General features: G+C 46.2%; 1 protein-coding gene across 2 annotated transcripts in view; it reads left to right on the forward strand.

The window, feature by feature from the left end:
• The window catches only part of SPTBN1 (spectrin beta, non-erythrocytic 1), a 186235-nt gene that overhangs the window by 46573 nt on the left and 125035 nt on the right, over positions 1-14627 (forward strand). For both annotated transcript variants that reach the window (XM_058667789.1, XM_004580140.3), the window contains one exon: positions 6944-7126. In XM_058667789.1, coding sequence (XP_058523772.1) covers positions 6979-7126 — 148 coding nt within the window. In that variant the 5' untranslated portion in view covers positions 6944-6978. Of the gene's footprint in view, positions 1-6943; positions 7127-14627 lie in introns of those variants that run through there.

Consider the following 14627-nt stretch of genomic DNA (forward strand, 5'->3'; position numbering starts at 1 on the left):
ACCCGGGGAGGCAGCGGATGAGAGCTGCCAGTGGTCCCAGCACCGCCTTGGGAGCTCTGCATGAGCTCCAGCCTCCTGGCTTGGGCTTGGGGGAGCCCTGGCTGTGTTGGCCTTCCGGGAATGAACCAGCAACACAGGAGATCTCTTTCTGTGTTTGTCATTTGCCCTCCCTTTCAAATAAAAATAAGTAAGTAAACATAAATAGATCAATAAATAACCTATAATGCATTCCTCTGCGTTGTTTATAAAGCTAGCCTGAGCCTTCCAGCAACAACTTTCATCCACACGGGAGAGTGGTTGTGTGTGAATGCTGGGAATGCAGAGTTGTAAGGGGAATCTGGGCTTTGAATGTTGTAGACACAGATGACCAGACCAGCACTGCTCCCATAAAGTCCCACTGGGCTTTGGTGGAGATGGGGGAGGGGACTGGGAGGTGAGGGTGAGATAGCTCATTGGGTTTTTATATCAGACACATGGCGAATGGGACCTGCAACATGTGAAATTCTGCTTTTTGGTATGAAGAAATGTGCTCTCCATCTTCCTGTCTTCTAATGTCTGTTTTTCAGATCTTCTTGGGCTTCAAGGAGATCTGCTCTTCAACTTAGATGGGGTTTTTCAACCTTTCGTCCCTAGTCCCAGTTCCTACAGGGGTTTTTTAGACCATTTTCCCAGTTACCCACCTGTAGAAATATAGTATCTTAATATACTGTATACTTACGCTTACCTCAAAGCAATTTTTTAATCCCACTTGCAGAGTGAATTTTCATTCCTCCGGAGATAGTGTCATCCAGATGTTGAATGTGAGCTGTGAAACTTGTCAGGGTGACAGCCCTCAGCAGGCATTAGACTTTGATGAAGACGAATCCATTTCCTAATTTATGTAAGAACCTTGAGCTATTCATTTGTTTTCCTGATATGGATCACTGTTAAACGATTTTGCCTCCGAATGCAGGCTCATCTGCTCATGGTATGTTTGGGCTTTGTAGTCATACACATTGGGGTTCATGACCTGTGACTTCCTCTTTTTCTGTTGTTTATTTTTGCTGTGTCATCACCCAAAAGCCTTCTTGGTTCATTCATCTGCAAAATAGGGCTGATGGGAAGTAGCAACAAGAAAGCACGTGAACCTGCGTAAAGCAGCAAAACTGTTGTTTCTCGTGGGTGACGCTTTAAACTCACCGGCTCTGCACTCTCATGTGGCACTCACCACCTGTTTTTTTTTTTTTTTTTTTTTTTTAAGATTTATTTATTTTATTACAAAGTCAGATATACAGAGAGGAGGAGAGACAGAGAGGAAGATCTTCCATCCGATGATTCACTCCCCAAGTGAGCGCAATGGCTGGTGCTGCGCCAATCCGAAGCCAGGAACCAGGAACCTCTTCCTTCCAGATCTCCCACACGGATGCAGGGTCCCAAGGCTTTGGGCCGTCCTCGACTGCTTTCCCAGGCCACAAGCAGGGAGCTGGATGGGAAGTGGAGCTGCCTGGATTAGAACCGGCGCCCACTTGGGATCCCGGGACATTCAAGGCGAGGACTTTAGCTGCTAGGCCACGCCGCCAGGCCCCACCTGTGTGTTTTAACTGTTCGGCCAGGACTTCCCATGTACGTGCTGCTGTTTGTGAGCAGAGCGCTCTGAGCATGTAGGATGGCATTGGAGCCCTGTGAGCTGGCCTTTGCTCATCATGGGGGCTTCTTGCCCATCGTCCCCTTCCCAAGCTGATGCCCATGTTGCAAAACGCTTCGCCAGACAGAAGTCAGCTCCTGGTGTGTAGCAGTGGAGAAGGCAGAGGCAGTACTCTCAGGGGTGTGTTACTGGCCATGCTCTGACACACAGTCCTGAGAAGGGCTGCATTTTTGGTTCTGACTTTTGGAAGATAGCACAGCAGCACTCCAGGGTATGCCTTTTCGGGCCTAAAGCAGCAAAGTTGGAGGGCTTGGAAGTGTTTGCAGAACATTTGTGTCTGTGAATTCTGGCCAGAGTAATAGTTAGCATCTGGATTGCTTCTTCAAAAACCGATTTGCGAAAGTTTTTCACTTTGTCATTTTTGTTTAGTTTGTTTGGGCCTCAGTTAAAACAGGATAGGAAGGAAGTGTGGATTTGCATGCCATGTGCCTGGTTAAAATTCATTTCTTCTCTGTTGCTTTACTCTGAAATATGAATAGTTCAGATGGAACATTATTTTTTGTGAGTAAAGAGCAAATTAAAGGGAGGAAATCTAAATTTTAACTTGTGGATGGAGAAACACAGTATTAAACATTTGTTCATGTATGTTAGCAGCCCATTTTTAAAATCTGACTTCCATAAAAGCAGTGTCCACCAGCTCTGTGCAGCTCAGAAGGGCAGCAGTCTCAAGCTTTGTGGGATGAGAGTTAGCCCGAGGGTGGCAGCTTGGATTGGCTTTGCTCCTGTGGCCTCATCTTTCCCACTTCCATCTGAGGTCCTCCTAGCCAGCCCACCAATAAGTGATGAGCTGCATTTGGTGTTAGTGGATGCCCTGCAAGAAGTTGAGGCACATTTTGTGATGAAGAAAGGAATTCCCAATGCTGTTACTGGTTAATACCAAGAGAAGTGTTTGTAATCCCAAGGAGGTAAGTGGCATGCAGAGGCATATGAGGTGTCTGGGCTAAGTGGTTTAATTCAGGCCGGGTGGTGGTGGCAGGTGATCCAGGAAGGCTTTCTGGGTGAGAGGATACCTGAGCTAGGGCTGGTGCTGAGTCGGGAGCTGGGCTGGATGGTGGATTTGGAGATGAGAAAAGAGCATGGCTTCTCCCTAGGGAGTTACAAGAGCTTGGGACAGACATACTGGGACCAGGGTGGGCCTCTGTTTCCCTTCTGTCGGCTCTGTGTGTTACACTGAAGGCATGGGGAGCTTTTGGTAAGCTGGGAGTTGGGGAGGAAATGAACGGGATGACGTTTCAGAAAGGTCCTTCTCGGGGGCTGGATTAGATTTATGGTTAGAGATGAAGTTCTGGAATAAGAAACTGGTGCTGGAACTAACTCCTGAGGTTTTCAAGGTTTTCAAGAGGCCTGTAGAAGCTACATGTGAGGGGAGAGGCAGAAATGAAGGACCACTGCAAGGTTCCTATGGGACTGGAGAAGTGATGATGGCATTGAGGGTGGGAGTGAAGGAGGAAAACAGGGTTTAGGGTGGGAGGGTGGAGGTTTGGGGTTTGGTTTCAGATACACACAGTTGGTGAACCTTAGGAGGCAGCTGCACTTAGAGGCCAAGAAGCAATTGTCAGCATGCAGGGCCCGAGCCAAGGACGGGAAAGTGAATGACATCACTCAGGGAGGCCATGTGGAAAGACAGAAGAGGACTCTGAGAAGCTTGGTGATTTCTGGTTCCTTTATGGGGAAACCTAGGAATTCGTCAGATACCACTTAACAAAAGAATAAATGTGACCTCTAGGGAAGTGGAAGAACTGGTGAGTGTGTTCCCTCTGGGTGGAGCCTGGTATTGATATCCGGCGTTTGCATCAGGCTCCCTGTCTTTCTTAGTGGTGTGACCCAGATGTGGCATGTGCCAAGGCTTTACAGTCGTGGCCTCCTGAGTCCAGGGTAGTGGTTTGCCCATCCAGAGCTGTTTTTCTTTAAAGATTTATTTATTTTTGTTGGGAAGGCAGATATACAGAGAGGAGGAGAGACAGGAAGATCTTCTGTCTGATGGTTCACTCCCCAAGCGGCCGCAACGGCCGGTGCTGACCCAACCCGAAGCCAGGAGCTTCGTCCAAGTCTCCCACCCAGGTGCAGGGTCCCAAAACTTTGGACCGTCCTCAACTGCCTTCCCAGGCCGCAGGCAGGGAGCTGGATGGGAAGTGGAGCTGCCGCGATTAGAACCGACACCCATATGGGATCCCGGCACGTTCAAGGCAAGGACTTTTAACTACTACACTATTGCACCGAGCCCCCAGAGCTGTTTTTATCCACCAGTTTGAAGAAATAGAATGAGTGTGCCTGCTTACTGAAGTGGAAAATGATGAAGCATTTGTAAGTTATTTGCATCTTTTGGAAAATTCCGGTCCATAGGAGATGGGATTAGAGAAGAGTTGTTTGAGAAGAGAAGGTGTGGATATCAGTTTGCTTTCTTATTTTTACACACACGCACACACGCACACACACACACTTTGAGATAAGCAGGGAAGGAAGCTAGGTGCTTTTAGACATCTTTACAAAACATAGTCACAGACAACATGGATGTTACCCATAGTACTGAGGGTGAGACCATTATGCTTGGTGAATTAAGTCAATCCCAAAAGATATCATATGTTCTCTCTATAAGGCAACCTTCCTGCAGAATATTAACTTGAGAGCCTTTTTCAATACTGTTTTCCCTGCATCTTGTGGGTTTTGATATTTTTGATGTTTATGCCTCCAAGGGTTACTTAACGAGCTCCTCCTGTGGTGTAACAGCCAGCCAGCCTCCAGGCCCTCTCTGAGCTTGTAGAGGGGCAGCCGCTCATAGAACCAGCCCTATCCAGTTCCACCTAGTGGTGGAATTGCTGGGCAGACTCGCAGGATGGCCAAGCCTGCCAGTCTTCTCTGTCTTGTAGTCTTTGAAGAGGTTGGGACACGACAGCACCTTGGGAAGCTCCAGCAGTTTTTAAGTAACCCTCTGGAACACTGATGTCCTCCCAGCTGGCACAGGCACCGACTGTTCTTCACTGGCAGTTCTTCACCTTCCAGTCGCTTCCTCCAGCAGCTGCTTGCTTTACAAATACCCTTTCACCATGGCCCTGGTGGAGCAGGGACACGATTTGAAAATTATCCTAAAATTCGAGAAAGGTCATGTCTCCATACATATGTCTCAGCTGTTTGGCAAGGATATTATCTCCAGAGGATATTTCAGGGGGAAAAAATGTCCCTTGTGTTAAGATTATAGACACTTGAGTGGAATAATATCATTGGAATTTCTTTTGTACATAGACCAGGGAAGTACGTTTGCTTCCCATTTGCCTTTTGGCTGTAGCAGTTGCTTACGAAGAAACTTGTGGACAGCAGTTGGTGTTGGGCATGGGCCAGTTGGAGGAGAGATTTCTGGTGGGGAAATGCTGTAGTTGGGCTTTTTCCAGGGTTGGGGCAGGATGGGAGTTGCACGCAGCACAGGTTGACAGCTGCCCTGGAGGCCACGGGGGTGGCTTGTTCTCGTTGGTCAGCAGGTGGCACCAAATAGCCAAAACTTCTCTAGGGAGAGGTAGGCTGTATTGGGTTGGGTTAAATTGTACTTGCTGTATGTAGAGTTTAGGATCAGTAGCTGTTTTTTCTTCTAGAGATGTAACCCCCTTCAAGGCTGAATTTTATAAAAGTCTTTAATATTGGTATAACCTTGAAAATGAGCCATCTGCAAGGTCAGATGTACATGGCAGTATTCATTTTTTTTTTCTCTTATGCCTTTTTTCTCTTATGCTGGATTAGGTTTCTAATTTTTCACGTCTGTCTATGGAATCCTATAAGTACATGACATATAGGTACAAAAATTAATATACCAGTACATCTGTAGGGTTGGGATTGATTGGGTCTTCCCAGAGGGAATCTTACTCTGAGTCAGGATTTTTCTGTGTGCGTGAGGTGAAGACGGTGACGGAGTTCTGGTTGCAGTGACTCAGCTGCGAGGTGGACACGCCACCTTCCTCTTGGGAGCGTGTCGGCTCTGGCAGCAGCAGCTTGTGAGAAAACAGCCAGTGGCAACGGGGGGGGGGGGAGTTGCACACTCTGCCACCAATTACTGTTCTATTTAAAGTGCAGTTCATTTGTTTCAGCTTAATTTAGGTGCCTTGAAACCTGGTTGCATGTGACCTGGAGCTGAGCAGTTAGATACTGGAACTTGTAAAAAATTACCCTGAAAGCACACTACAGACGTGTTTCCGCATCGCCAGGTGGTGGCCTGTATTGGTATATTGGTGCCCAGCTCTGGTGCTGAGGCCTGCTGGCTCAGGTCCATGTGCACGTTCTTGATACACATCAAATGGGACTTTTGGAAAAGAACCATCCAGATGCAGAATAGAGTAAATGTAATGATATCTTTTCCCCTGGTAATATCTCCCTAACGCTAAAAGGGGTCATCACTCCTTACCCTCTTCTGTTTTCAGTTGACATAGCTTAACAGCTTTGTATGCCTAACTGAGCCTGAGTCCCTGTGGTGAAATGTAAAATATGCAGGGATTTAACCACCTTGGCAGAAGCCAAGTAGAGCACCTGGCTTGGGCCAGCAGTTCCCTCACGCCCAGGGCTAGCCAGTCTTTACTTGACTTGCTAGGTTAGCACATTCACATCTCCACCATGCCCATGCCACTGCCCTGGACCACCACCACCTCTGAGGCAGCCCCCCAGCTGGCTTGCTTCTGTCTGTGCTTCCTACAGTCTTGTTTCTTCATAGAACAGTGGGACATCAAATCCTGTGGTAGCTTTCCATCACTTTTTTCTATGTGTGACTACATAAGTTCTTAGAGCCCTTCCTGCTCTGGGTTGTCCTCCCTCCCCTACCTTGTCCTGTTTTCTCTCCATGCCACCAGACTCCAGCCACATTGAACCCTTCTTTGCTCCAGCCTGCTGTGCTATTACCTTTTCTTATATATATATTATTTGAAAGGCAGAGACATCTGAGGTAGAGGCTTTTGTCTCCCCAAATGACTACAGAGGCTGATGCTGGGCCAACCAAAGCCTTAGGAGCCTTCATGTGGATCTCTCACATGGGCAGCAGCAGCAGCCTAAAAAGCACGGAGTCTATCATCTGCCCTTCCAGGTGCGTTAGCAAGGAGCTGGATTGGAAGCAGAGCAGCTGGGCCTTGAATCAGCCCTCTGATATGGGATGCCAATATCACTGATGGCAGCTTAAGCCCCCGTGCAGCAGCACCACCCCTCTCCCGGTAGGCTTCTTAGGGATGCTAGGTACTGTGGAAATCTAAATATGTGTTTCCTTTTGTTGCTGCCAGAACTCTTAAGAAGGAGCTGATGTGGAGGAGCAGCTGAGGCATTTCAAGATGACCACCACGGTAGCCACAGACTACGACAACATTGAGATCCAGCAGCAGTACAGCGACGTCAACAACCGCTGGGACGTGGATGACTGGGACAATGAGAACAGTTCCGCACGTCTCTTTGAGCGATCCCGCATCAAGGCTCTGGCCGGTGAGTGTCTTCACAACCCAACACAGAGGTCCGGGGTGCATGCAGGCCTCTTAAAAGTCATCCAGCCTGCCCTCATGGCTGCCTTATTTGAGGATTGTCCCATCTCTGCTTACACATGCCCAAGACAGCAAGCTGACTGCTCCATCAGAAACTCAGTTTCGTGTTTGAAGAAGTGAGGTTCATGGGCCAAAATAATCCAGAGTACAGTGATTTCTGTAGCCATTCAGATAGAGCTGCCCCCACTCTCATAGTTTTTCTGTTTTGACACATTGCATTTTATACTGTCAAAGTGTACTTTTATCTTAATATCAAAATAGACAAACTCACCCATGTACTTAATGCTTCTCACATAATAACTGACCTGTACCAGTGTTAGTGAGTGTTGTATGCAAAATCCGAAAAGCAGTAGCTTACTCTGCTAAGAGCACCTGTAAGGTTGCTTAAAGGTAAGTTTGCCCTTGACTCATTAGCCTTCGTGAAAATACATCTTCATTCTGTGTTTTCTAATTCCCTGTTGCCATCACCTACTTAGAGCCCTGGTGGGGGTGGGCAGCGTGTTATCTTAGAGTTTTCCTGAGAACCAGGAAGGTTCTGTTACATGGAGCAGGACTCAAAGTGTGTGAACCACGAGTCAAGAGTGGTGCATTCTGGGTCCTGCATCGACGCTTTGAGATTTCATAGGAAATTCTTCCAAGGGGGAAAGGCAATCTTAGGACATTTCATGATATCCTTAATTCTGATAAGTAAATCGAAGTCCTGGCTCATGGAGGTAGGTTCACAGTTAATTGTGAACAGCAATAATGCTTGTTGTATCTTTCTCATGGAACACTTTATAAAGCATTCATCATTCAAAAGTCTCTTGATTTTCAACAGAAGAAAACCAAAGTGGTTTCAAAGGCAGATGATTTTCTGGTCACATAGGAGTCAAATGCAGACTTCAAGTAAGACCTATGCCTGGACGCGCATGGTGGGACCAAGCCCCGTGTCTTTCTGTGACCTTATTTGCGTGCCAGGCTCGCTTCCCAAGCAGGCTGTCAGCCATCCTCCTGCTGGGCCTCCTGGGCCTTCCTGCTGTCCAGTGGAACAGAGCGCATGCGCTCTCCCAAGCTGCTGGGATTAGCCCCACAGGCCTGATTGATCATCGCTGGGATTGGAGGTTGGGGTGTGCTGATGGACTTCATGTAAACAGGATGAACCCCCGAGGCACAGCTTTGTGGATCCCATGCAGACAGCTTGGCCAGAAAATTTGGAATATGATAGGAAGGATGAAGAGAAGAATGGATGCTGGGGATACAGCCAATTAAACGCTATAGGAAAATTATTCAGCCACTTTAGCATAATCTGTCTCTTGAGTATTGGTGATTTAAAGCTCTTGCTTGAATGTGCCTATGTGAATGATGAATCTAAATGGCCCTTCTAGAATTGCGACTTGATATTTTCTAGCTCATTCGTTAAAGTGGAAGTTTATGGAAATTGTGGTTCTGGCTTGTGCTATAGACGGATTGTACCTTAACGCCTTCCTCTTTCCTGAGCCTCCATCTGCGCTTCTAGCCTGGTGTGCCAGTGGTGGCCAGTTACCTTTGGTTAGAGTCTTTCACTTGCTATTTTCAGGCTAGCACATGTTGCCTCCTTCTTAAGTACAGTTTTACTTGTAAACTGCAAAGTGGTTTCTTGCTCTTTGTACCTGCTCTTTCCTGTGGTTCAGAGGAGAGTTCCCCCCCCCCCCCCACCCCGCTTCCCTTAGCGTCCGTCCTTTGCGCTTACTTTGCCAGGGTGCTTATCTGGGGCTCCTGGTTTCCTGTAGTTACCGGAAGTGCTGTCTCTGTGCCCAGTACTGTTCTAAATGCAAAGCGTATGTGACAGTCCCCTACCAACTGCAAGAGAGAGCTGCTTATCATGTACATTGTGTAAGTGAGGAAACGGAGACACAGCGGGAGAAAACAACTTGCCCAACGATTCCTGGGTGATCCACTAGGCTGAAGACCAAGACAAAGCACAGGGAACTGTGTGCTCCTGCTTTCATATCTGGCATAATTGGAGATAGCAGGATTTTCTCAAAATTGAGAAAAAAATCATCTGCCATCAACTGCATGAGGGTAGTTGAGTAAAGGAATCTTGTAACTCTTCAGCTTACAAAAATTTAAGACTTACAAATGTTTATTTAAAAGATCTGCTTTTTTATTATTGTTGTTATTTTAAAGAGTTACGGGGAGTTGGGGAGATGGAGAAGTCTTCTATCTGCTGGTTTACTCTCCACATGGCTGCAGTGACTGCAGCTGGACCAGTCCAAAACGAGAAGCACGTAGCTTCTTAAGTCTCCAGTGTGGGAGCAGCGGCCAAAGCACTTGGGCCACCTTCCTTAACTTTCCCAGGTGCATTAGCAGGAACTGGATTGGAAATGGAGCAGCTGGGACTCAACCAGTGCCCATATGGGATGCCAGTGCCTTAGGTAGCAGTTTTATTAGTTGCACCATGGCATGGGCCTCTAGCTTATATACATTTTGAGAAAATAATTAGAACTAATACTGACTCACTGCCACACACTAAAAATTTTTGTTTGTGTGTGCAGAATGTCATCATAGTGACTTGTAATCAGCATAAAAGCTGAGATGTTTTGCATTTTATATTCTCTTTGAAAGATATATCTTTATTTTATGAATAACTAATATAATACATAATTAATGCCTAAAATTGGATGTGGAATGGAAATGTGATTTTTTTTAAAGAAAAGATTAGGGCCTGGCGGCGTGGCCTAGCAGCTAAAGTCCTCGCCTTGAATGTCCCGGGATCCCATATGGGCGCCGGTTCTAATCCCGGCAGCTCCACTTCCCATCCAGCTCCCTGCTTGTGGCCTGGGAAAGCAGTTGAGGACGGCCCAATGCATTGGGACACTGCACCCGCGTGGGAGACCCAGAAGAGGTTCCAGGTTCCCGGCATCGGATCGGCTCGCATCGGCCCGTTGCGGCTCACTTGGGGAGTGAATCATCGGAGGGAAGATCTTCCTCTCTGTCTCTCCTCCTCTGTGTATATCTGGCTGTAATAAAATGAATAAATCTTAAAAAAAAAAAAAAGAAAAGAAAAGATTAATTTTTTTATTGGAAAGACAGATCACATTTATGGAGAGAAAAAGAGAAAGATCTGCGCACTCCCCAGCTGGCCACAACTGCCAGAGATGACCCATTCCAAAGCCAGGAGCCAGAAGCTTATTCAGGTCTCCTACGTAGATGCAGAGTCCCAAGGCTTTGGGTCGTCCTCTGCTGCTTTCCCAGACCACAAGCAGGGAGCTGGATGGGAAGTGGAGACGCTGGGGCATGAACCAGTGTCCATATGGCATCCTGGCACTTGCAAGATGAGGATTTAGCTATTGAGCCATTGTGCCAGGCGTGTGGAAATGTGCTGGATGGTTATTCCTGCTTGCCAAGGCACTTTATTGGCATTTAAGAAGGAGGAGGAGAGCACTGCTGAGTAGTGCAGGTCATGTCATGCCAACTGACCCTAGAGGCAGTACACTAGGGAGTGATTTTGTGCCATTCTGTCAATTATTTCTTAAATCCCATGATGCATGCCCACAATCCTGACCTCTCATCGGATCACCTCTGAATTGTAGTATATGCAAGGATTCAAAATTAGCTGACCATTTTGGAGACTAACATTTTATTTAAAAGCAAATGTAAAACTTGACTCTTAAAAAAATACCAAAGGCAAATATTTTCTTTTTACCAATGTGTTTGCGATTGTGGCTTTTATATAGAATCAACACAAAGGAGGTATAGAAAGGAGTCTTTTGATTAAATTAATGATATTAAATTAAAATGTGCCATGTATTTTTGTGAAAATATTATAAAAATAGCCAGAATTAATCCTGTGTATCAGCAATGCTTATAGTGAAGAATAAATGGAAATATAGCCATCAAATTAGGGCATATTTCTGAGCAATGTTTCTGTTTCTTCTTAAAATAAAATCTAAACTATTTCATAAATAGAAAAAAGGCATGAAATCATCTTAAACATATGTATATATTTGAAAGACAGAAAAGAAGAAACCGAGGGGCAGAGAGAGAACTAGTTCTGTCTCCTGGTTGAACCCACAGGCTGGATGGCCCAGGCTGAAACCAGGAGCCGGAAGCACAATCCAGTCTCTCTCATGGGTGACTTGAATCATCACTGCTCTCCTGTCAAGTGTGATTATTAGGATGCCGGAGTTGGACTCAAAACCAGCTATATGGCTGCTGAGAAAAATACCTCCTCCCTATGTGTGTGTGTTTTAAGATTTATTTATTCTGATTGGAAAGACAGATCAGATTTATGGAGAGAAAGAGAGAAATATCCTCAATCCATTGTTTCACTGCCCGAATGGCCACAACAGCCAGAGATGAACTGATCTGAAACCAGGAGTCAGAATCTTCCTTGGGTCTCCCACGTGACTGTAGGCTTCCAAGGTTGTGGGACATCCTTTACTGCTTTCTCAGGCCACAGGCAGGGAGATGGATGCGAAGTGGAACAGCCACGAACTGGTGCCCATATAGGATGTCAGTGCTTGCAGGTTAAGGATTAACCAACTGCGTAATTCTGCCAGCTCCTATCCCTATATGTGATTTAAAATGTCACGAGAAAGATTGTGGTCAACATATCGAAAATACTGCTTTAACATGTAACCAATATAAAAATGTTATTAGGGCCTGGCGTGATACATGCACCAGGATCCCATATGGGCACAAGTTTATGTCCTGGCTGCTCCACTTCCCATCCAGCTCCCTGCTCGTGGCCTGGGAAAACAGTTAAGGATAGCCTAAGCCTTGGGACCCTGCACCCAAATGGGAGACCTGGAAGAGGCTTCTGACTCCTGGCTTCAGATCTGCTCAGCTCTGGCTATTGTGGCCACTTTGGTAGTGAACCAATGAATGGAAGATTTTTCTGTCTGTCCTTCTCTCTGTAAATCTTCCTTTCCAATAAAAATAAATAATTAAAAATGTTATTAATGATATTTTCTACTCTAACTCTCTGAAATACTTAGGAGCACATCTCAGTGCAATACTCCGTGGCTATCTTGGGATCCGTGGTCCCCTGTGGCCAGTGGCTACTGGTTTGGACGGTGCAGTCCAGGTACCTTTGCATTTTTGCAGACATTTTTTGTTGGCTAGGCCTTTTTTTAAATGTTTATTTTGCTGTGTATTTTAAGGACAGAGCAATAGAGAGAGACCGACAGAGACAGATCTTCTTCCATCCACTAGTTCGCTCCTCAAATGCCCACAGCAATCACCGTGATCCAGGCCATAGCCAGAAGTTGGGAATTCTCTGCATGTCCCTTAGCTGGGTGGCAGGGGCCCATGTATTTGAGCCATCTTCTGAGGGATCAGAAGCAGAGTGTTGAGATGTGAACTGGTGCTCCGATGTGAGATGTTGGCACTGCAAGTGGTGGCCTAATGCACTATGCCATGGCACTGGCTCCTTGGCTGAAATGTTATAGAACTTGCAGAAGAGGTGTGGGCTTTTACATATCTACCTAGTATTTGGTGTGGCTCTGTTTGTAAAGCAATATGTGATTGACTAAGTGTGAATGTAAATTCTTAGGAGGAATAATTTGTCAGTTGAGCAGTTATTTACAGATAAATGCTTCTCTTTTTTGACATTCCAAAGCCAACTTTTATGAAGCAGATGCAGTGTGGTAGCAGAGAAATCCTCCACCAGTGTCTGTACTGCCCTGTCTTGGATGAACACCTCAAAACGTACCAAGGGAACTGTTCCGACACTGTGCTCAAGCGCAGGTGGTTCAGTGGTGGTTTGGTGGTTCTGTGTAAAATGCACATTCCAGGGCTTCCCCTCCCCCCTGAGTCTCCATGTGGTTCAAATGTAAACCACACAGAGAAATACTTTCCTATGACATAGCCTAAGTGTTCACAATTAATTTTACATCTTGGGTGGGTTTTTTTTTTTTCTTAAAGTAGCCCCACTGAAGTGAAAAGTCAACTTTTTTCTCTCTTTAAAATGGTAGTCTGACCTTTCCTCCAGTAAGAAGATCAGAGCTGAAGAACTCTCTTTTCATGTTCTGGTATCTTGACACCTAAGAAGCCGTAATGTTCTGTCCGAGCTGAGTATCGTGCTGTGGCCTGCGGGAGGAACACTTTCTTCCCGTGATCTCTGGCCTCATTACCAGCCCCGTCTGGATGGGTCTGCCTCTCAGTGGAAGTGATTGCCGTCTCTCCCATTGGCCCCCTCACTGTTCGTGCCTTATAATTTATCTTGTCTAGGAGGGCAGAAACTTGCTGTGGCCCTTAATTAGCGCTGAAATGTGAATTAAAATTAGTGGGGCTACTAGAAAAGTATATCCTGAAAAATGATGCAGTTGTAGATTAAAAAAAAAAAAATTCAGGCCCAGGGTTTGCTCAGGAGAAATGTGACTCAATTTTATCCAGTGAGAATTGGAGCTGATTTGTCATCTCAAGTTATCATAAAAGTAATAGTTAGATGTTTTACTTTATCCCAAATTGATAGGCTTATACATGTGTGGAAGAAATCTCTTTTAAAACTGTAAGATTCGTTTTTTTTAAAAAAAGATTTATTTATTTTTTATTGGAAAGGCAGATATAGAGAGGAGGAGAGACAGAGAGGAAGATCTTCCATAATGGCTGGTGCTGCTCTGATCTGAAGCCAGGAGGCAGGAACTTCTTTGCTGGTCTCCCACATGGATTCATGGTCCCAGGGCCTTGGGCCGTCCTCCACTGCTTTCCCAGACCACAAGCAGGGAGCTGGATGGGAAGTGGAGGTGCCGGGATTAGAACCGGCGCCCACATGGGATCCCGGTGCGTTCAAGGTGAGGACTTTAACCATTACGCTATTGCGCTGGGCCCCAAAACTGTGAGATTCATAAGCGTACCTTTTCTGTGACAAGTCTTAATCTGTTTTCTGCATATAGTGGTGAATATTTTTCACTAGGTGGCTTAGATATTTGGCTTTGTGTTCCTTCACAGCCAACTGGCATGCCATGGCTTTGCTGGGAACCTCTCTGGAGAAGACTCATTCCACAGTCAACACGCTCGTGCCACCAGCATGAATAAACAGATATATGTGTCACTTCTGTCTAGTGAACAGTGCAGCATGCTGTTACAAATGTGGAGATCTAAAATACATCTAATCAGTAAAGATAAAAGCGTCTGTAATGTATGCCAGGTTCCAGGGAAGCATTCAGTGTGGGCAGTTGGCTCTGGAGTGGTTTAGACACAAAAAAGAAGAAATCAGCGAGATGTTTGAAGAGGCGAGCTGTGAGGCATGCGGCTTGGAGAGAGAGGAGGCTGGGTATGGGAGCCTGATGCTAGCTGTGCAGAGCTCAGGAGGCGAGGCTGCAGGTTCGTGGGGCCCCTCCCGCTCACAGCAGTGTCTGCTGGGGTGCTGTGCCCTCTCTGGCTGCACTCCCTCATGCAGGTCAAGCCAGGACTTTTCTTCTTCACCCAGCTACCACTGTGCTCAGGCTTGACACTTTTATGTCCCACAGCAAAGAGAAGGC

The sequence above is a fragment of the Ochotona princeps genome, chromosome 8 (assembly GCF_030435755.1).
Source record: "Ochotona princeps isolate mOchPri1 chromosome 8, mOchPri1.hap1, whole genome shotgun sequence".
Taxonomy (NCBI): Eukaryota; Metazoa; Chordata; class Mammalia; order Lagomorpha; family Ochotonidae; genus Ochotona; species Ochotona princeps.